The sequence below is a fragment of the Euphorbia lathyris genome, chromosome 1, assembly GCF_963576675.1.
Source record: "Euphorbia lathyris chromosome 1, ddEupLath1.1, whole genome shotgun sequence".
Classification (NCBI taxonomy): domain Eukaryota; kingdom Viridiplantae; phylum Streptophyta; class Magnoliopsida; order Malpighiales; family Euphorbiaceae; genus Euphorbia; species Euphorbia lathyris.
In genome coordinates, this window is record NC_088910.1 from 140,311,491 (window position 1) to 140,335,853 (window position 24,363).

At 34.3% G+C, this 24,363-nt stretch overlaps 1 protein-coding gene across 2 annotated transcripts; it reads right to left on the bottom strand.

Moving 5' to 3' along the window:
- Positions 1–14,956: 14,956 nt before the first annotated feature.
- LOC136211128 (F-box/LRR-repeat protein At2g29930-like) lies at positions 14,957–20,871 on the bottom strand. 2 transcript variants are annotated; one of them, XR_010678367.1, is made up of 5 exons: positions 19,830–20,871; positions 19,555–19,726; positions 18,807–19,485; positions 18,494–18,646; positions 14,957–15,273 (listed from the first exon to the last, which is right to left on the bottom strand). XR_010678367.1 is itself a non-coding variant. In XM_066002672.1 (4 exons), the coding sequence occupies exons 1-3, from the start codon at positions 20,763–20,765 to the stop codon at positions 18,830–18,832; spliced, it is 1,764 nt and encodes a 587-aa protein (XP_065858744.1). In that variant the 5' UTR covers positions 20,766–20,871; the 3' UTR covers positions 18,339–18,646; positions 18,807–18,829. The 2 variants fall into 2 exon arrangements, 1 of the variants encoding a protein (XP_065858744.1); XM_066002672.1 differs by lacking the exon at positions 14,957–15,273 and having other exon boundaries at positions 18,339–18,646.
- Between the last annotated feature and the right edge of the window lie 3,492 nt (positions 20,872–24,363).

Consider the following 24,363-nt stretch of genomic DNA (forward strand, 5'->3'; position numbering starts at 1 on the left):
AATATGTAAATGGGCCTCCCATTTGACCCAGTTTTGTAATTTTCCCTTTTTTAAAAGATTACGGATTTAACTAGTCTTTAAGAATCTTCAAGATATTTAAAGGGTGTTTGGTTACCTACTTTTCACATCTAAAGTATTTGGTTAGATATCTCTTCTGTTTTTTATAGCTGAAAAAGTAGTTTTTTACAAAAGTAGAAAATCTCTGCTTTTTGGAAAAGCAGTCTTCCAAAGGCAAACAGCAAACAGAAGCAAAAACAGCAAATAACAAATAGTCAAACGGACCCTTACTTAATTCTAGTGAAATTTTGGAAAGTTTATATAATATAAATCAAGAGTACAATTCAGTTAGATTAAAAAAAATGCAAGGTTAAATTCAATTTTACATTTTCTTTATCTAATATAAAAAAATCTTAAAATTCGTACTCAATTCTATACAATTACAATTAGCTTTCAGCCTTCCACCTTTTGGTAACGGGTAGGATATCCACGAATCGTATTAATTCTAAACTTTTACCTTTTTATTATTTTTTTTTTGTAGGAAAGGAAAGGAAAAACAAGCAAAAAACAGCCAAAAACCTAACCCGGGATTAGTCTGGGAAAGCTAACCCCACAACATCCTCCAAAAGGAAAGAAGAAAGGAACTCAGGAGGAGAAGAGAAGGTTGAGACTCCCAGCATCCTCTTATGGCCCTCCTTAGCAAGACGGTCCGCCACTCGGTTCTGTTCCCTGAAGATATGGCAAAAACTGATGGTATCAAAGGAAGATCTAATCCTTCTGATCTCTTTAATAAGATTCTGGTTATTTGAACACATAACATTTTTATCCGATATCATTCTGATAGCTTCCAGGTTATCAGATTCCACAATCAGCTTCTTCAAGCCCATATTTTTAGCAAGCCTGGGGACAGAAGAGATCCCCCAAAGCTCAGCAGAAAAGTAAGATCCCATACCTAGATTATGAGCAAACCCAGACACCCAAACACCACTAGCATCCCTCAGAACCCCTCCTACAGCAATTCTCCCGTCATTTAGACAAAAACCATCAGTATTCAACTTCACCACCCCTTCCCCATGCCTGCTCCAGCCAAAGAGATGAACAATATTCCTCTGGATAGATCTAGCAAGAATATCCTCTTTGAAGCTATCAACAATGGAATAAATCTTTTTAGAGAAGAAATCCAACAAATTAGGATTAACAACAGTTTCTTCTCCAAAGATCTCGGCATTTCTCCACTTCCAAATCTGGTGACAAACAACAGCAAAAAGGATAACACCATGCTCAAGACCCGCCAACAAATTCCCACAAACACCATCCACAAACCAGTCATGCTCAGAATGGGACAAGAAAGCAGACATCAACTGGTTATGGAGAACTTTCCTCAACACATCTTTACTTTTAGCACAACCCCTCAGCACATGGCAAATGGTTTCCTTATGCCCTCTGCATCTACTACAAGCACCAGACTCCATCAAATGACGCCTTTTTCTCTCAACATTCGTAAGTAACCTATTTTTGACCCCCAAGCCACAGGAAACTCCTAATACGATACGGAACTTTCAACGCCCAGATATTCTTCCAAGTAACAGAGAGCGGAGCCTCCACATTCTGATAAAAGGCCTTGAAAGCAGATTTACAAGAGTATGCACCGTTGTTCATTAAAGACCAACAGTGATTATCCCTATCTTCCTCTTGGTAGCTAATTTTAATTCCCCTAATTTTGAGGAGAATTTCCAGACTAAGGTAAGAGTCGAACCTCGACCAAATCCACTCCCCCTCCAAATCCACCACATCAGTTATTCTCCAATTACGAATCTCAAGAGGCGGCAGGGAGTTACACACCTCTAATAAAGGCTTTTCAGCAATCCAGATGCCATTCCAAAAGCTAATTGCTCTACCATTACCCACCAACCAACCAATCTCAGAGCAAAACTCTAAAAACACCTCACTAAGACCTTTCCATAAAAAAGAACAATTGATAACTCTCTCCTTAGGACCTTCAAATATCCTATCCTTTCTATATTTCCCGCACAAAAGCCGCACCCAAAGAGCTGACGGAAGTTGCCACATCCTTCACATGAGTTTCATTAATAACACTTTATTATTGTCCTTGGCAAGTCTTATCCCCAGGCCTCCCATATTTTTAGGTTGACAAACCTCTTTCCAAGGAACGAGGTGAATGTTTTTCCCCCTCTTCAGAGTCCCCCCACAGGAATCGACGATTGATTTTATCCAGATCATTAAGAACGGCTTCAGGCAGCCGACAAGCTTGCATAATATGATTAGGAGCCGCACTATTGACTGACTGAATCAAAGTAAGATGGCCAGCAAGAGAAAGAGATTTCGCTTTCCTGTTGGTACATTTACTATTAGTTTTGTCAAAAATCTCCTTAAAAGAAGCTTTAGACACTCTCTCACTATGGAGGGAAACCCCTAGATACTTACCCAAAGAATTGGTCAGAGGGATACCAGAAATTTCGCTCAACCTCTTACAAATTCTTTGATCCATATTTTTAGAACACAACATACGAGACTTTTGGATATTAAGCTTCTGACTAGAGGCAGAGCAAAAACAATTAAGGATATCCATAATCACCCCAATTTTTTCCTCGCCGCCTTCCACAAAGATCATTACATCATTAGCAAAGAACAAATAGGTAACCGGGGGACAGAATTTATTGGCAGAAACCGGATGGAAATCCCCATTTTCAACAGCTTGGGTAAGATGAGTCAATCTTTCCATCGCAATAACAAATAAGAAAGGACTCATAGGATCCCCTTGACGGATTCCCCGGGAAGGAGTAAACTCCTCCGACATATCCCCATTAATCAAAACTTGAAACACAGGAGAAGAGACACAAACCTCAATTAATCTCCTCCAATTATCTGGGATCCAAGCTCTCTTCAGACTATCAACAAGAAAACTCCAGTTAAGCCGATCATAAGCTTTCTCCAGATCCAGCTTGAGAGCCATAATCCCCCTCTTACCCTTCTTGACCTTCATAGAGTGCACCATCTCCTGAGCAATAACTACATTATCCATCATCTGTCTCCCCTGGACAAAACTACCTTGATTCTAGCTAATAATATTAGGGAGAATACACCGAAGTCTATTAGCCACAATTTTAGCAATAGTCTTATAAAGCACATTACACAGACTAATAGGCCTCATTTGAAGGAAAGAAGATGACTTCTCTACTTTAGGAATCAGGACCAACAGAGTTTTATTCACAAGACTAATATCTTCGGACCTATTAAAAACGCCTTTAACAAAACTATAGATACCTTCTTTAACCGTCTCCCAATGCTTATGATAAAAACCGGCAGGGAGACCATCAACCCCAGGTGCTTTAGTAGCCCCAATGCTAAAGATCGCCTGATCAATCTCTTTCTGATCAATTGGGTGGAAAGCTTCAAGCACCTTATCTGCACATAATATGGGAAACGTAGTTCTAGATTGAGCTTTATCCAGGTCCACCTGGTCCTCTTTGAAAAGCTCTTTATAGAAATCAAGAGCCAAGTGACGAATATCCTCATCCTCATAAACCCACTCTCCATTATTGTCTTTGATAGCCTCAATCTGATTCTTCTGTCTCCTAATGATAGTGGATAAATGAAAATACCTAGTATTATGATCACCATCTTTAATCCAAGCTTTCCTAGACTTTTGAAACCAAAGTAACTCTTCCTGTCTCAGCACAGCTTCTAACTCCTTCTGGAGGGATCTAAGAAGACCCTCCAAACTATGATCATACCTCAATTCTAAGGATCGATGGATGCCCTTAATCCTGCTCAAAATTTTATTCTTTCTTCTGATAATGTGGCCAAAAATGTTTTTATTCCAGCAGCAGCTTGTAAAGCATTGGAATGAGGCTTCCAATTATACTGAACAAAGTTTTTAAACTCATGGTGAGATTCCCAAGCCACCTGATACCTAAATGGTCTATCCCCTCTAGTACGCTGAACTCTCACCAGTTTAACTAAAATAGGACAGTGATCCGAATGACGGAAGGGGAGATTCAACACAGTCACCTCATGAAACCTACTATGAGCCAAAATATTAGCATAAACTTTGTCTAAACGAACAAAAGTACTATTACTTTTCCAAGTAAACTTATGACCAGCGGCCCCAAGATCCGAAAGACCACACAAGTCCATATTTTGCTTATGATTAAGACAACGATTAACATAGTGATTACCACCCCCTCTTTGGTCGCTCATTAGGGCAATATCATTAAAATCCCCAACGACAAACCAAGCTTCTTCCATGCTCATACTCATTGTATACAACACCTCCTATAGCCGTTTACGATTGGCCAGGATAGGATCAGCATACACCCAAGTGATAAAGAAAGGTTTATTACCAGGGTAACAAACTTTACTGTGAATAAATTGTTTATCCATACTAACAATATACATACCCTTTTATTTTTTAATTATTTGTACCCATCCTATTACCCTAACGGATATACTTTTTACATCACATATCCGTCCCATTTAATTCACGGGTACCCGCATCTACTCTTACCCGTTAAAAATCAATACATAAAACACAAAATATTACAAAAAAAAATTTGAAGAAAAAATATTACAAATTTAATAAATTGTAAATTTAATAAATTATCCATCTAAAAATTGAACAAATTGAACCTTAGTCAATAAGAATAAAGTAGCTTAACAGGTCATTCAACGGTTGAAGAACAAAATGTTGAGGTTTGAATCGCACATCTTACATCTAAAAAACAATAATATTTTTTTAATATATAGAAGATTTATGACAGGCAACTGATACCGATACCCTAGGGGTATTCCCATACCCGTCTCATACATTTTTATACATGGTACATGTAGTCACATTAGGGTCGGATAGTGTCGGGTACCCGCAGATATAATACCTGTTGCCATCCCTATGCACATTGCTCTTCCTCACTTGTATTCCCAAGAAGGAAGGTTTTTTTCCTCCTACCACTAATTTGGCATGCCACATTTAAAGTGTTTTTATATATTTTATCAGATCTTTTTATCCGTTTAAACTGCATCTACTCTCTACAATTCTTTCATTTATATCCTTTTCAGAGTTGTTAAGAGCGGAAATGGTTGATCTTGTTCACAGATCACTAGATCTACGTAGTTACAAAAGAAAGAACTTGGATCCAAATGTACAATAAGGTCTAACTGATAAAGACTGGATTGCAACTGCGTGCTTACAGATTTGAATTTACGAGAAGTATATGATTTATAGTGTTTTTAATAAAAGAATCGGCTTTATTAAGAAACAGAGGATTGAAGTTCTTCTACAATTAATCTGCAATACACATGGGGTATTGTTCCCAGAAAGAAGGACTAGCAAAGACTCGAGACGCTCACGCTAGGTTGTGAGCAACTCGATTGGCTTGTCTATGAATAAAGACCACACTAGATTCCGGTAATTGACTAATAAGGTCTCGACAACTACTGGCAATGCACCCGAATTCGGAAAGAATTCCTGTACCATGCGCAATAGCTCCCGCTGCAATTTGGCAATCGGTCTCAACTAGGGGTGTGCATCAGTACAAAATCGAACCGAACCGAAAAACCAAAATGATCAAAATAATTCAAACCGATATCGAATCGAATAATAGGTAAAACCGAATTAAAACTGAACCGAAATATGCGGTTCGGTTTAAACCGAATTAAGTTAAAAATAACAAATAAAAATCACTATATTTTCTAATTAAATTTACCTCAACAACAACAAAAATTTAAATATTTCCAAAATATATATATATATATTGCGTTATTATCTCAACAATAATAAAAAAAATTAAACTTGTATAATCAAATATATATATATATATGATAAGTGGATTGGTGACAAGTCTCTATTAGAGGTTTGTAGCTCCATTCCTCCTGATAACTTTCGTAACTGGAAGATTGCTGATGTGGTGGATTCTGAAGGTGATTGGATTTGGTCTAAATTTGAGGCTTTCTTTAGCTTGGATACTCTCCTTAGAATTAGAGGAGTGAAGATTAGTAGCATGGAAGAGGATAAGGATAATTATTGTTGGGCTTCTACCAATAATGGTGCTTATACTTGTAAGTCTGCCTTTGAGGCTTTTAGCAACTGTGATGAAGAGCCTCATTCAGATATATGGAAGTTGTTATGGTCAATGAAAGTGCCCTACAGAGTTAGAAGTTTCTTGTGGCTTGGGGTCAAAAACAGGCTGCTTACTAATTCAGATAGAAAAAGGCGCCATCTGGTGGAATCTGGAGATTGTAGCAGATGTAGAGGGAATGAAGAAACCATTTGTCATGCTCTTAGGGATTGTGAGAGAAGTAAAGCTATTTGGAGGAAAATTCTCCCTAGTCATATGATTGATATGTTCTTCTCTCATTCCAATCTTGAGTGGTTTGAGGATGGGGTGAGTGGGAAGTTGCTTACTAATCTGGAGCATGGTGAAATTTTCTTTTCTGTTGTCTGTCACCAAATTTGGGATTGGAGAAATAAGGAGATTTTTGGAACCGATTCTATTAATATCCCTAATTTGGTTGACTTTTTGGCTAAAAAGATTTATCATGTTATTAATAGTTTTAAGGAAGACTCTCTTGATAGATATATTCAAAGAAAGGTTGTTCACCTTCTTTGCTGGAGAAGACCTCGAGAAGGTATAATGAAGCTTAATACGGATGGCTCTTGTCTTGCCAATGGTAATATTGCTGCAGGTGGGGTCTTGAGAGATGATGGAGGTGCTTGGATTTCTAGGTTCTCGCATAATCTTGGCATAGGTTCTTCCTTTTTGGCTGAGTTGTGGGGTATTTATTATGGTCTCACCCTGGCCAAGAGTTTGGGAGTAGTTAATCTGATTGTTGAATCTGACAATCAGGAAGCTATCAGGTTAATCTCAAATAATATAGCTATTGGTTTGAATAGCAAGAATCTGATTAAAGGGACCAAGAGGCTCTGCCATTCCTTTGTATCTATCTCTTTCTGCCATATCTTTAGGGAGCAAAACAGGGTGGCGGATCGTCTGGCGGCTGCTGGTCATGAAGGAAGTTGGGGCGTTACTACTTATTCTTCTCCTCCGGCCTTTCTTTCCTCGATCCTTCTGGAGGATGTGGTGGGGGTTAGCTTCCCAAGGCTGATCCCGGGTTAATTTTTTGTTTGTTTGTTTTTATTTTCTTGTTCCTACCAATATATATATATATATATATATATATATGTGTGTGTGTGTGTGTGTGTAATATATATAAAAATGTAAAATATGTGTAATTTGGTGCGGTTCGATTTTTTCACATTTTCTGTCAAACCGAATACCGAAATACATTTAAAATTAAAACCGACGCCGCACCGAATTGTTAAAAAACCGAACCGAAAAACTGAATTCACTCGGTTCGGTTCGATATGTGGTTTAAATCGAACCGATGCACACTCCTAATCTCAACTATAACATTGGTTCTCCCAATGACTTTGAGCCATGATAAAGCTTCCTTGATGCACATGATTTCTGCAATATTAAAGTTGAATGAGGTGAAATTCTTAAAACTCCTTAATTTCTCATTAAAAAAATGACTTCTAACTATTACATTTATATCTAAATGCTAGAATTGTTTATCAAGTAAACTTAGTGAGCAAGAAAAAATAAGACAAGTGTCTTTGATGATGGCCATTTGATCATAACCATTGTGATGGATGGTGGAGATGTCTTTGGGATGCAATTGGATGTGGTAGGGGACACTACAATGTAGTGGACCTCTTCTAGAATGTGCCTTTGGGTTGGAAAAGGCGGAATTGCCCCTGGCTGAAGCAAAAGGACTAAACTGCACTTGGATGTTTGTTTGCGTGTTAAAGAGGTGGACTTAAAGTCTTGTGATTTGTACTTAAACATTTACTCACTCCATCATTCTTTCGAGAAAGAAAACCAAGAGTCTCTCTTCTTCTTCCCTTGTTCATTCGAATTGTTCTTCTTCTTCTTTTGTAAATGTTCTATTTTTAAGCTTGTATCTTCAATATGAAATATGCGGCTCCCAGGCACCCCTCCATAACCGACAACATCTTCCCAGAACCAGCCATTCGAGTCCCGTAGCACAAAGCCGCACCCCATTTGGTTTGACTCGAGAAAAAGTGCAGCATCTACATTGAGTTTTAATTTACCTGATGGAGGTTTTGTCCAGCTCCGGACCTGAGCATATGCGGCCTGATTACTATATGATTTATAATTCATTTATATATATATATATATATTAAAGAATATATTTATTTATTTTTAACTTTTTTAAGGTACTTTTTCATGTGATGATATCAATAGATCCCTGATTGGCTCCCTGAACTTTGTAAGTGTCTCATCAGCTCCCTGAACTTGCTTATTTCATATCATCACCTCCCTAAACTTGTCCATAAAAATTGATTAGCTCCCTGAACTTTGCAAGTCTCTCACCAGCTCTCTAAACTTGCTTATTCCGTAACAATTAAGTACAAAAATCATAATACTAACTCGGATTAAGGTGCAAAAATACCCTTAATGTTTTGGGTCAGGAGTATTTTTACCCCTAACGTCTAAAATGGTGCAATTTCACCCCTAACATTAATAGCCAAGAGCAAATTTATAAATTTGGTGAATTTTTTTATCCAATTCGTACAAAAGTCAGTATATTTTTTTTTTCACATCCCAACATATGTTTGTGATTTGTTATTGATAAAATGACGCACGTGTGGAGTGTAGATGATAAGATTCATGACCGAGAAAACAGTTTGATGAATTATTTTTCAAATTTATCAATGTTATGGGTAAAATTGCTTTTGGCTTCCAACGTTAGGAGTAAAATTGCACCATTTTAGATGTTAGGGATATTTTTGTACCTTAATCCGAGTTAGCATTATGATTTTTGTATTTAGTTGTTACTGAATAAGCAAGTTTAGGAAGTTGGTGAGACTCTTGCAAAGTTCAGTGAGCTAATCAATTTTTATGGACAAGTTTAGGGAGCTAGTGAGACACATGCAAAGTTTAAGGAGTCAATCTACTATTAAGGACAAGTTCAGACAGTTGGTGATGTATTAAGCCTTAAAAAAAATAGTGACATTACTTTTAAATTCACACTTAAAAATGAAATTTTGATCTTATTTTACTTTGCAATGAACCCTTTTTTTTTATTTTGTTTCTTATGGTTTGTAACAGCAGACCCAATTACATATTGGAATGTATAAAAAATTCATTTAAGCTCTGTTTTATTCAAGCATAATATTTTTTGAAAAAAAAAATTAATTATTTCTTAATGTTAATACGTTTTCATCAATGAAAATTGATTTAAAATTTTCTAAAAAAATGATTTAAATTTAATATAGATAAAAGCAAAGTAATTAATATTGAGCATTAAATTTTCATTAATAAAAGGCTTAATATATCATTTGCCTCCTGAACTTATCTAAAAAGCTTGATTGACTCTTTAAATTTTTAAAGTGTCCCGATAGTTTCCTGAACTTGCGTAAAATATAATCATTTGATCACTCGGGCACAAAAAAAGTAAGTTAAATGCGAAAGATGTATTCCACTCATCTTAGAATGTTATCACATAATTCAAAAATTAATTAAAAATAAAGTTATTATTTGATTAATTATAAAACTTGTCTTCTCTAATATTAGAACCACATACCCAATTTTTGATCGTTTTACTTTTTCTAAGACTTATACAATACATCTTCCGTATTTAACTTACTTTTTTACAACCGAGAGATCAATTCATTACATTTTGCACAAGTTCAGAAGGCTAACTGGACATTTTATGCAAGTTTAGGGGGTTATCAGAACATTTTGAAAGTTCAGATGACCAATAAAGTTTTTTGGATAAGTCCAGGATACAAATAATGTATTAATCCTTAAAAAAATGACCATTAAATTATTTTCAATTCATAAATTGAAGTATATTTAAGAACATAATTACTTCAAAAAATAAGCTTTAAATTATTGGTAAATGACACCATGAATGAACTTTGCCCATTTTTACAATAAAGCCACTGAACTTTTAAAACTTAACATAAAAATCATTAAATTTTATATTTTGTTACACTCGTGGCCACTATTACCATTGATATACTCTTTTTACTTTTAACTTCCTTTTCAATGGGTTATCTTTCCTCTTTCCCCATTTTACCCCTCTATTTCTTCTTTCTTCACAACTTATCCCTTTTTCTCTTTATATATTTTTCTCGATCTATCATCTTTTTCTCGCTCTACCAGAGAGAATCAATAAACTTTCCCATAATAAATGAAGGTATTCCCTCGTCGCTTAATTTTAGAAAGGAATGAGTGGATACTTACTTTTCTCTCTCTATCATCTCTTTCTCACTCTAACAAAGAGAGAGAAAATATAAAGTTGAGAAAAGAAGAAGGCCGAGATGGGTAAAGCAGGGAGAGAGAAAAATAACCTATTAAAAAAGAAGTTCAATATCAAAAAAAGTAAATCAACGATAATAATAGTCATGAGTGTAATAAAATTCAATAACTTTTATGATATATTTTAAAATTCAGTGATAATACTATAAAATTAGAGAAAGCTTAGAGCAACTCTAATGGTTGGAGGGTCACACACCCTCCAACCATTGCACCTCACTCGTTTCTAACAACTCTCTCATCTAAACAACTCTTCAAAAAATCTTCTCTAATGGTTAATCACAATCACCCTATTTAATGAGTCCCACACGTTATATACTATTTTATTTTCTTTATTTTTAATTAATTAACTTATTTTATAATAATATTATTGATAATAGATTATATTAAAAGCCTAAATATCATTTTTTGTCTAGATTTTAATTGATATTAGTAATTTAAAAAAATACATTAAAAATTAGAATTATTAAAGTTAGAATTAACCTAAAAAAATTGGAATTGAAATGAAAAATATTTAAAACAAATTCTGCAAATAAATTCAATTTCCAGTTTTATGTCAAAAAAAATATTTAAAACAAATTCTTTTTGGTGGGTGTTGGCGCGCGTGAAAATCAATTCACCAATTATACATATTTTCTTGCTAGGTCTTTGAGCAGGCCAAATAAGTCGTCCAATTGGACAACTCACTGGAAATGAGAGGGTTTTAATTAACCCTCTCTAATGATTAGAAGGTCTCCCACAAGTTTTGAAAATTACAAATTGATCCCTTACCATTAGAGTTGCTCTTAGTTACCATTAAATTATTTGTTCTTTTCTAAATTCCAACGGAGATTCAAACTATCATAAAACTTAAATTTAATAAGCCCAAAACTAACAGAGAATATTCAGGATCATATTACTATTAATATCAAATACCCATTTAGACTGGCAAAGCATTAAATAAAGGATAAATTTCAAATAAAACTCCTATAATTTCATTAATTTTCAGATAAAGAACTGTGGTTTACTTTTTGTCAAAACGAGGATTGAGATTTTCAACTTTAGCAAAATAAGGACTTTTTCGATTGATACTATTAAAATCACAATTGACGACTTTAAAAATGACATATTTTAAGAACTACTAATATTCTAAGCAATTTTAATTCTTCAACTTTTTTTATTTTGAGATTATTTAGATGAAGTTTGATAAAGAGAGAAAAAGTTAATGTTTAGAGAGAGAAAGTTCCAAAAAAAAAGATTTTCAAAAATAAAAAATGTAGTTCCATAGAAAATATGACATTGAACAACTTTAATTCTTGAAAATTTTCATTTTCAGGTCGTTAAAGATGGTTTTAATAACATTAATCCAAGTGCGAAACCTCAATCCTCGTTTTGACAAAAAGTAAACCACAGTCCTTTATCTGAAAATTAGTGAAACCACAGGAGTTTTATTTGAAATTTACTCTTAAATAAATATTCAAAGAGATCAATAAACAAAAATATGTTAAAAATTGCAAAACTTTTTTTTAAGACTAAACATCAACTCATCAATGATATCAAATCTGTAACGGATTCTAAATAAAACGAATCATTAACATGAAAAAAAACTCAAACGACTCAACTAGGCTAAACATGAATCTTAGAGATTTTTAAAACCACATCGGATACTCAAATAAGAACTATGATTGAACTGAACCGTTACTTTCCTACTAGTATCATGCAAATATCTTGAAGATTCTTGAAACATACCGAATCTTCAAATAAAAAACTTTAGAACCAAATTGAACCATAGAATTTTTCTATTAGAACCGAACCAAACTGTACCATTGATTTTTATTAAGTACAATTCTAAAGATTTTCAAAACCTCATAGTTTTGAACACATACAAGTTCTTCCAGATCTAACCTATAGTTTCAATGATATCGAATAAGATTAATCAGATCCATCAATGATATCGAATCTGTAACAGTAACAGATTCTAAATAAAACGAATCTGTAGCATGAAAAAAAAAACTCAAACGATTCAACTAGGCTAAACATGAATCTTAGCGATTTTTAAAACCACATCGAATACTCAAATAAGATATATCATTGAATTGAACAGTTAATTTTTTTTATGACTGGAAATATTTGTATCGATAATTCTAGAGATTTTCAAATTCCTACCAGAATCATGCAAATATCTTGAAGATTCTTGATGATTCTTGAACTATATCGAATAAAAAAAAGGGCGGCCCGGTCGCATTACGCGTCCCCGCTGAGCGAGGGTCCGGGGAGGGGTCCCACCACAAGGGTGTATTGGGGGCAAGCCTTCCCTTGCCAATTTAATTGGCAAGAGGCCGCCCCTAAGACTCGAACCCGTGACCTCTGGTCACACGACAACAACGTTTTACCGTTGCGCCAAGGCTCGCCCTCTCTTGAACTATATCGAATATACGGATAAAAAACTTCAAGAACCAAATTGAACCATAGACATTTTCTTTTAGAACCGAACCGAATTGTACCAATGATTTTTATCAAGTACAATTCTAAAGATTTTCAAATCCTCATATAGTTTTGAACACATGCAAATTCTTCCCTATCTAACCTATAGTTTCAAATATGATATCGAATCAGATCAATCAGATCCATCAATGATATTTACAGATTCAAAATAAAACAAATCTGTAACATGGAAAAAAAAAACACAAACGACTCAACTAGACTAAACATGAATCTTAGAGATTTTTAAAACCACATCGGATACTCAAATAAGATCTATGATTGAATTGAACTGTTACGCTTTTATGACTGAAAATAATTGTATCGTTACAATTCTAGAGGTTTTCAAATTTCTACATCCTTGAATCATACCGAATATCCAAATAAAAAACTTCAAAACCAAATTGAACCATAGACCTTTTCTTTTAGAACCAAACCAAATTATACCATTGATTTTTATCAAGTACAATTCTAAATATTTTCAAATTCTCGTAGAGTTTTGAACACATACAAGTTCTTCCTGATCTAACCTATAGTTTGAAATATGATATCGAAGCAGATCAATCAGATCCATCAATGATATCGAATCTGTAACAATAACAGATTCTAAATAAAACGAATATGTAACATGGAAAAATAACTCAAATGACTCAACTAGGCTAAACATGAATCTTGGAGATTTTTAAAACCACATTGGATACTCAAATAAGATCTATGATTGAATTGAACCGAACCGCTACTTTTTTTATGACTGAAAAGAATTGTATCGTTATAATTCTAGAGATTTTCAAATTCCTACTAGAATCATGCAAATATCTTGAAGATTTTTGAACCATAACCAATATCCAAATAAAAAACACTTCAAAACCAAATTGAACCATAGACTTTTTCTTTTAGAACCGAACCGATTTATACCATTGATTTTTATCAGGCTTAATACATCATTTGCCCCCTGAACTTGTCCAAAATGGTTGATTGGCCCCCTGAACTTGCATAAAATGTTCAATTAGCCCTCTAAACTTGCGTAAAATATAATCAATTAATCACTCGGTTGTAAAAATGTAAGTTAAATGCAGAAGATATGTTGCACACATCTTAAAAAAGTAAAACGACCAAGATAGGGGTATGCGATTATAATATTAGAGAAGAAAATGTTTTATAGTTGAATAAGTAAGAAATTCTTTTTTAACATGTTTTAATCTATTTTGTGAAGTATGTAATAACATTCTAAGACACGTGTAACATATGTTCCGCATTTGACTTACTTTTTTACAACCGAATGATTAATTGATTACATTTTACGCAAATTCAGGGGGCTAACTGAACATTTTATGCAAGTTCAGAGGGCTATCGAGACACTTTGAAAGTTCAGAGGGCCAATCAACCATTTTGGACAAGTTCAGAAGGCAAATAATGTATTAAGCCATTTTTATCAAGTACAATTCTAAAGATTTTCAAATCCATATAGTTTTGAACACATAGTTGTTAAAGGTGCAAGGCTCACTATGGCGCCAAGGAGTCCTGGAGTCTAGGCTCAAGGCGAGACATGCGCCAGAGAAACATGAGGCACATAAAATAAAGGCCTAATGCTTCCTCAACCCCTTTTATGGAGTTAAGGGGATAAATAGGATATTCGATGAGTTGAAAATGGGTAAAATGACAAATTTGGACAAGTTGGGGGTGAGAAATACCATTTTTATGGAGTTAATGGGGTAAATAGGACATTCGATGAGTTGGAGGGGTAAAATAACCAATTTGGACAAGTTAAGGGGGCTGGAGAAGCATTAAGCCTAAAATAAAACAAAAATATATACTCTTTTACTAGTTAAGTATAAAGCAAAAAAACACACTTATGATCATATAAAAACACAATACTAAATCCTAAGTGTCAAAAACACCAAATTAAGTTCATACTTCGTAAAGATACTAACATATACTTAACGTCTTAACCTAAAGTACCAAACTATAACTAATGCTACTAAATTAATAACAATTCATTATCTATCAAAAAGGACACACAACAAAAACTAATAATCATCATCATCAAGATCATCCTTCAAATTAATACCGTCCTCTCCATATTCTTAACGTGACTTCTTCTCCTAATATTTCTCTATTCTTTATATATTTAAGTATGAATGGGAATCTTCATATTCTTATTTAAATTAGGGGTTAAGATTAGTCTTATTTAAGTTAGATTAGTGGTTGAGATTAATAAAGCAGTTATTCTTAAAAAAGAACTGTAAAAATTAAAAAAAAAAAAAAACTGTAAAAAAACCCTAAGTAAAACTGTCAAGCGCGCCAGGCTCCAGACTCCACGGCACGAGCAAGGTGCACAAGGCGAGAGCCTTTTGTACAGCACCTCAATTTCAACGCTCAAGACCTTGAGCCTTGCTCGAGGCGCACCTTTAACAACTATGTTTGAACACATACAAGTTCTTCCCGATCTAACCTATAGTTTGAAATATGATATCGAATTAGATCAATCACATCCATCAATGATATCGAATCTGTAACAGTAACAGATTTTAAATAACGAATATGTAACATGGAAAAATAACTCAAACGACTCAACATCGGATACTCAAATAAGATCTATGATTGAATTGAACTGAACTGAACCGTTACCTTTTTTTTATGACCGAAAATAATTGTATCGTTATAATTCTAGAGGTTTTCAAATTCCTACAAGAATCATGCAAATATCTTGAAGATTCTTGAACCATACCGAATATCCAAATAAAAAAACCTCAGAACCAAATTGAACCATAGACTTTTTCTTTTAATCTAACCTATAGTTTAAAATATGACTATCTTGGAAGCAGAACGCTGCAATGATTTGGTTCTATCTTACTCAATTGTTAAAAGTATTCTTTGGTTAGATGATGTAAAACAAATCTGAGATAATCTTAAAGAAAGATTCTCTCAAGCTACATTTTTCTAATTGGCAAGATCTATACAATTTCACAAGGTACAAAGAATGGCACTGATTATTTTGCACATATTGGATGCATATACAACTTCGAATGCAATTCAGAGGAATCTTGAAAAGGATCAAGTTATCTGTTGCTTGAAAGGACTTAATGCTATGGTTTAATGAATAATGCAAGTTATATAAGAAAAATGCTTATACATTCTTAGCCCTCGTATTTGTCCAGAAAAATCAACTATCTCCCTATAAAGCACGGATACGGGTACAGCAAACAGCATTTTAAAAAAATATGAGACATGGGTACAGTGGGGATACACCAAATATATATATATATATAACTATAAATTACATGTGTAAGTCATTATAAACCCATAAATAACACTCATAATCATAGTAGAATAGAGTACAGTTAAATAACAAATAAATAGAAGCATAGAGGAGAGTACAGTTAAATAACAAATAAATAGAAGCATAGAGGAGAGTACAGTTAAATAACAAATAAATAGATGTGAAGAGGGAAGGTTTGGAATTTATAAAGAGTGATCTGTTTCTATTCCATAACTTTTATTAAATACTATTAGTTCTCATTAGTTCTTACTAAATAACTTCTTCTTCTCCAGACGTTTTTAAAAATGGAAAACACTGTTTTTTTTCCTAATGGTGTCATGAATAGACCGAATTGATGGACCCGGCTGATTCGGCCGAGTCACCACCGATTCGGCCGATTCATGAAGAGTTCGAGTCGTACCATAGAAACGACTCGAAATCTCGATGAATCGAATCGAATTGTACGAGTCGACTCGCGACTCGTACGATTCTAACAACTATGCTCATAATAACTAACAAGTCATTAATCCATAAAAAAGAACATTTAATACTTCAAACTATTTAAACTACCAAGTCTAAAGACTATTCTAAGACATTTTCATGATCTTCGTCTACAAACATGTAATAATAATTAGCTTTTAGTTATTTATTTATTTATTTTTGCAAATAAAAGGGTGGATGCGGGCTGGTTTGATTAATTATTTATATTAGAGATTATATATTAATTTTTTTATATATATTAACCCTTATTTTTGTAAATTTATTTAAAATAATCCTAAAATTTACCTAATTAACTCTGAAACGTACCCCCGAAGTATCCCCCGCGTATCCATATCCCTGAAGTATCCGATACGCGTACGTCAATATCTTAGAAGTATCGGTTCTTCATAGCTATCTCCCTATATTTTAAATTGACTTATTGAGCCCCTAAAATCCAAGAGGACAAGTTAGATGCCAATAGATACAACAAGCGAGTTCAAAGGACCAATAGGTCACTTTTAGACAATGAATAGGCCACTTTAAGCAAGTACAAGGAGTAAATAGAACGTTTTTCGAAGTATAAGGGGGCAGTTTAGTTTCTAGACAAATACCGGGGGCTAGAAATGTATTAAGCATAAAAAACTATAACAAAACCGAAAACTTTGTGACTCTAAACAGATACATGCTATAAAAAGGCTAATGTAGAGGAAGATGGAAGAAAATCTGGTGTCCGAAATTTCTTACTTACAAAAAATGATCCCTGCTTAATTAAAATAATATATTGTGTTGTGTGGGCTAGGAGGGCCCACACAAGAAAAATGAGCTTTTTTGTGAGAGGAATAGGGAAAGGGACAGGAAATTTGGGACGATAGATTTTCTCCAGAACAAGATCAAGATGGAAATGAAGATCAGATTCTTTTTGTTATCCTCTCTTGTGCTCTTATTTTTTCACTTAATCAATGACTAATACACAATTCAGAAACTTTGAAGAAGATTGGATTAGCAATTGACTAATATTTGCATGTTTTAAATCATTGCACAAACTAATATATTAAATGTAATTCTAATATTATACATACGTGAATTGATTCTAAATGTTATACACAAACTTACCATACTATTCCCTGGAGATATTGAGGGTGTGAATAATGCAAGAGACATAGTCTAGACATCTAGTTCATCTTATTTATTCAGAATTAAACTCTCATTAGGTATCAAATGAATGTCTTTCATGAAACTGTGGCATTATGTGATTTAATTCTGTTTCGCTATGCCTATAACAGAGCCTATTCGTGAACAGGCTCAATGCAACTTCAAGGGATCAATTTTAGCTACCAAAGCCTGCGAAAACAGAACTAAAAGGTCTGATTCTTTTGGCCATCACAATGGGCATAAAGACGATAATGAAATATCATACAAGTTGCTCGCAAAAGAAACCGAAGAAAACTACAAAAACAAAAACAAAGAAAGGGAGTTTGAAATGGGCAACAGAGGCACAAGAGTCCTTTTTTCTATGATAGTCATAGCAGTAAGTCTTTTTTCTGTTTTACTTGTGTGGTACAAAGATCTCATCTAATTTTGAGACATGGGTGAAGTTTGGAACAGCTTTTTCTTCCTTATTTTAAATAGCAATTGTTCTGAAACTAATATTCTGCATTGCAGATTGCAGAGTTTAAGAAGAAAGAAGCACAACTTTTGAGACGAACAAAAAAGTGATGAAGCAGATGAGGAGATTCAGAGAATTAGCCAATTTTCTAACGAGCACAAACTCACAATCATCAAAGTAAGAAGGAAGAGATTTACTATCTTAAAAATGGAACCAAAATAAGAGCAAAGTAGGCAAGATTCATTGACAGCAACAACAAGTCAATAACTATATCTAGCAATCAAGTCTTAAGTCTAAGAGTAAAACATAAGGGAAGCACAAAATTACCATTAAAATTTGCAAAAAGCATGTCCACATTTTAACAATGGGTAATGTGGAGAAGATACCATTTTCTTACGAACTTGAAGCACAAATTCCATCCCATCCAGATGCTAGGAGCTTCAAGTATACCCATCTTTTCCAACTCTAATATATATATATCTGTTACAAGAATCTAAAACTTAAACCCACTTGCAAGGAGATTGAATTCCTATATTTAGCTGTAAAATATTAGCTTTAGACAGTTATATTAAGAAATCATACGGATTTCTGATCCTGAAGAATGCAAAGAAGTATTGAATTTTTTGTCAAAAACAGTTACCTTTAAGAACCAATACCGAATTTCTAGCTCCTCAGCCTCGTCAACGCAATTTCTACCTCCTCAACATGTAGAATCTGCTTCATGGTCTCCTCAACCAAATTCATGCAGTCATCAGGACTGATATCATCAGATTCTAGTACGTACAAATCCAAAGTAGCATGAAGTGATGAAGGCAAGTTCGTCAATTTAAGACATGTAGAACCCACATTTCCCCATATTTTCAAGCTCTCAAGATTAGGACATGAAATTTCTAGCAGAGGACTTGTCTTACCAAATTCTTCTAGAATAAATGTTTTCAAATGCTCAGAAGCAACAAGAAGAGCTCCTTGAAAGCCACAACGGTGCAATTCTAAGTATTCAAGCAAAGGACTACCAGATAAAACATTCTCAACCGCTTGATCACCAAACTCAGAATGATCTATACGCAAACTCTTAAGAGATTCCCAATTTACTTTCCCATTCGGTTCAAAATCACAAGCACATATTTTCATGTTAACCAATGAAGAATTGTTGAAAATAAACTGCGGCAATGAATACTCGTGCCCTAATTCCACTTTAGGACCATCACAATCCAAAATGAGCTCCCTCACTTCGTTTTTGGCAGCCAAACGAATCCACAAGGACAATCTAGGATCCAGGTCCATCAAAGGGATACCTTTGGAGTCAATAACAAATTTCTCTACATTGGAGCAATCAAAAAGTATTAGTATATTGTCAATCAAATTGATGAATTATGCGATAGACATACCATTAGAAACAAAATTTAGGATTGGGAGATCAGTCCATTTATGCTGCCACTTTTTGTAAAGGTCAGTCTTAAAGGCATCTTTTGTTGATGGCGAAAAGGATATGATCCGGTGAATTAGAGAATCTGGCAAGCCAGCTATGCAGTTTCCGTCCTCCATGGAGGATGATAGAATCTTCAAACATAATGACAATGAATATTCAGTAAGGAAATTAAACTTAAAATAACTTTCAATGGGACTGTTTCATTAAGATATGCAGTTTTTCTAAACAACTTACCTCCATCAACCAACGCCCAATTTCTAGCTTCTCAACATGCTCAACTTGCCGAAGAGTCTGCTGGACCAAATTTATATAGTCATCATGACTCATTTCGTCTTCCAACTCCTCCATGTCAAAGTAAAAATATGAAGTAATATAAACTGAAGACCGCAAGTTCATTAATGTAAGACATGTAAACCACACTACACCTGATATTCTCAATCTCTCAAGATTAGGAGATGAAATTTCAATGACACTACATCCAGGGCAAACGTCATCCAAAATAAGAGTTTTCAAACTTTCAGAGGCAATAACAAGCCCTTGAAACAAATTACAGTTGCGCAATTCCAAGTGTTCAAGGAGAGGACTACCACATAAAACATTCTCAAACTCTTTATCTTCCACCTCACAATCATATAAACACAAACTTCTGACAGATTCCCAATTTACTTTCCCAATCGGCGTTAAATTACATGAAGATAACTTCAATTCAACCAATGAAGGATTGTTGAAAAGAAATTGCGGCAACGAGTAGTAGACGAAATCGTCATTGAAATTGACAATGAGCTCCTTTACATCTTTGCTCACAGCAAAACGGATCCACAAATCCAAGTTAGGAAATAGATACTCCTCAGTGAAACGTTTCAATTTGATGACGAATTTGTCCATATTGGAGTAATCATGGAGACTTAGGGTTTTGTCAATGAAATTGGAAAAAATTTCGGCAGACATACCATCATTCGGAACGAAATTGAGAACAGGAACATGAGTCCATTGATACTTCCACCATTTGGATAGAACTAAAGTCTTGACTAAATCGGTTGCTGGCAAAAGGGAGAGGATGCGGTGAATAAGGAAATCCGGCAAGGCACTAATGCGGTCTTCTTCTTCTTCGCCGGATTTGATTCTTTTATTTCCATTTTCTGAATCGAAGCTTCTCTCGCTTTCCACCATGGAAGCTCCGGCAGTTCCCGCCCTAAACAAACAGTCAAAAACTTGAGATTGCGAAGCGATTCAATAGGTGTAAGGGTTCGTGATCTGAAAATCTACAAAATGGTACTATTCGATATTTATTCGGTTTTGATAATTTTTAAATATATATTTATATTTATGTTTTCAGTATCATTTTAAATATGGATTGAATTTTTAAATAAAGCAAAAAGCTATTAATACAAGGGTTAAGGGGTAAAAAATACTGTTAATGTTTTAGGTTGGTAACAATTTTACCCCCTCACGTTTAAAATAGTGTAATTTTACTTCTAATATTTGTAGCTAAAAGCAATTTTACCCTTAACGTTGATAATGGTCAATTTAAGAAATAATCCATCAAACTATCTGCTCGGTTATGAATTTTGTTATCTACACTTCAGACGTACGTCATTTTATCAGTAATAAATCACAAACATATGTTGGGCTATGAAAAAAATAAAAAAATATATATATTGATACGAATTAGACAAAAAAAAATCAAAAAATTCACTGAATTTATAAATATTAATCTCCAATTCTATTACTAAATTACAAAAAAACATGAAATTCTTTTTTTTAGAACGAACTGATATGCAATTGGTGCAAAATAAGAAACAAAAACATTTGTGTTTTATAATAGTGTCTGAAATTTATTCAAATTATCAATGTTACGGATAAAATTGCTTTTGGCTACAAATGTTAGGGGTAAAATTGCACCATTTTAAACCTTAGGGGTAAAATTGCACCATTTTAAACGTTCGGGATAAAATTGCTCCTGACCCAAAACGTTAGGGATATTTCTGCACATTAACCCTTAATATAATGTATTAATATCTAATCTTCGAGATAAGGTGCAAAAAATACACTTAACGTTTACAATCATGAGTCATTTTACCCATAACATTTAAAATGATGCAATTTTACTAATAATATTGATAGCTAAGAGCAATTTTACTCATAATGTTGACAAGTTAGGTCCATTTAAGTAATAATTCATCATTCTCAAAAAAAAAAAGTAATAATTCATCAAAATATCTTTTCGGTCGTGAATTTTGTCATCTACGGTCCATATGTGTGCCATTTTATCATTTATTAATAACAGATCATAAACATATGATTAGACGTGAAATTTTAAAAAATAAAAATATACTGTCTTTTGTACGAGTTGGATAAAAAAAATTCAAATATTTTGTCAAATATGTAAATATAATCTTCAATTCTATCATTAAATCACATAAAATATGAAATAGTTTTTTAGAATCCACTGATATGCAATTAGTGTTGAATACAACAACAACAACAAAGCCTTAGTCCCGAAATGATTCGGGGTCGGCTAACATGAACCATCATATAAAACCGTGAAATCAAGTCGTGTCAGCGATACAAATTCGATCCCTCCACTCCGTCCTATCCACTACCATATTTTTCTCAATTCCCAGTAAACTCATATCACTCTCGATCACCCTCCTCCAAGTTTGCTTAGGTCTTCCCCTACCCCTCACCACTACATCCATTTGCCACTCTTCGATTCTCCTAACCGGCGCATCAAGCGCTCTACGTCTCACATGGCCAAACCACCTTAGTCGGTTTTCTCTCATTTTATTCTCAATAGATGTGACCCCTACTTTTGTCCTAATTATTTCATTACTCACCCGATCCTTTCTCGTATGACCACACATACATCTCAACATACGCATCTCCGCCACCGACATCTTATGGATGTGGCAGTGTTTCACTGCCCAACACTCCGTACCATATAACAATGCTGGTCTAATTGCTGTCCGGTAGAATTTTTCCTTCAATCTATTAGGCATGCCGGGGTCACAAAGAAAACCCGTAGCACTCTTCCACTTCGACCAACCAGCTTTAATCCTATGAGCAACATCTCCATCTACTTCTCCATCCGTTTGGATAATAGATCCTAAATATCGGAAGCAATCCGAGGCCTGAACAACTCTCTCATCTCCATCTACTTCTCCATTAGTGTTGAATAATGAACAAATATATATATTTTATAATAATATCCGAAATTGACGAAACTTGTTAATGTTAAGAGTAAAATTGATCTTGGTTATCATTGTTAGGGATAAAATTGCACAATTTTAGACGTTAAGAGTAAAATTGCTCATGGCTGTAAACGTTATAGGTATTTTTGCACCTTATCCCTTAATATTCTTACAATTTATTTTACACTTTTTTTTATTTTATTCTAATTGGTCATTGACTTTGGTGTCAAAGTGTACCTAATGGTCCACCCAGCGCATATCAACTAGCAATTGTGGAAGTCAAGTCGAAGATTGGACTAGACCCAATATTTGATGCATTGAGCACGATCCTATTTTATGACCTCTAGATATTTAGGCCAAACAACTCGAGACATTTTTCAAAAGCATGAACCACTAACTGCCTAGAGATACCACTCAAACGAAGTCCATTCCTCAAACCAAGGATCCAAAAAAGGCATCCATTCCTTAAACAATAATAACACCGGTCTTAATTAATGGTATATATGTAAATAATGTTGTAATATGGAGTTATGGAAGTGAAGAGGTAGAAGACTGCCTCCACTGAGATGAAGGCCCATAAATTTTACAAGTTTCATTTTTATTAGCGACATCTAACACTTGGGCCGTATAAGTTTGAAGCTTTTTGTCAAACTTCTTAGCTTTTGCTCGAGTAAAGGATCCATCTGGAAGTTGCAATTGCATTTTGTGAGATCCCAAGTCTGAAATCTAATCTCATCACTTCTGATAACATCCAGATTCAGAAGGGATGTCATCAATCATCAATGGATAAGCAGATATGTTGAAAATAGGAAACAGGAAGCATCCATAATAAGATGAGCGAATATGCATTAGAGGGTCCGCCTCTAGGCATCCTTATCATGATAAACTCGCCATAATAAGAGGTACGCCTATATATCCAGATACATGTGAAGGCTCGAATATAGCATTCACCAGGAGACGATGGAAAGAGGGAAAGGATGTATATAGTCACATCCAAACACTTCTTGAATAGTTGTGCAAAATTCTAAGGGAACTGTTATCCCTTCTAAAATGTCATTCTTTCTAGAAAAAAAGGAATAATGATAATTAATAGGGATAATGACAATTAATGAGAGTAATGATGAAACGACTTAATTAAGCCTAATTAATAGGTATGTTACAAAAGAGATCCGATAAGCTCATCATATTTATAAGTTGTTAGATCTTGAGCTTCTTCGGCAGTAGTCTTCTTTGCTTGCCAATCTTTGGAAGGCATCTGAGTATTTTCTTCACTTGTTCTTCTTCTGTGAAGGCCTTTCCGAGTGTTTTGAGCTCATTGATTATGTTGGTGAATCTGGCACTCATCTTTGAGATGCCTTCCCCATCATTCATTTCAAACAGCTCATACAACCTCATATGTTGGCTCACCTTTGACTCTTTCACTTTGCTTATGCCTTCATAGGTCACTTCCAGCTTCTTCCAAATTTCTTGTGCTGACTCACATCCTGAGATTTTGTTATATTCTGCAGCATCCAACGTATAGTGAATCATGTTTATAGCCGAGGCATTATTTTGGAATTTTTTAAGGTCATCTTCTA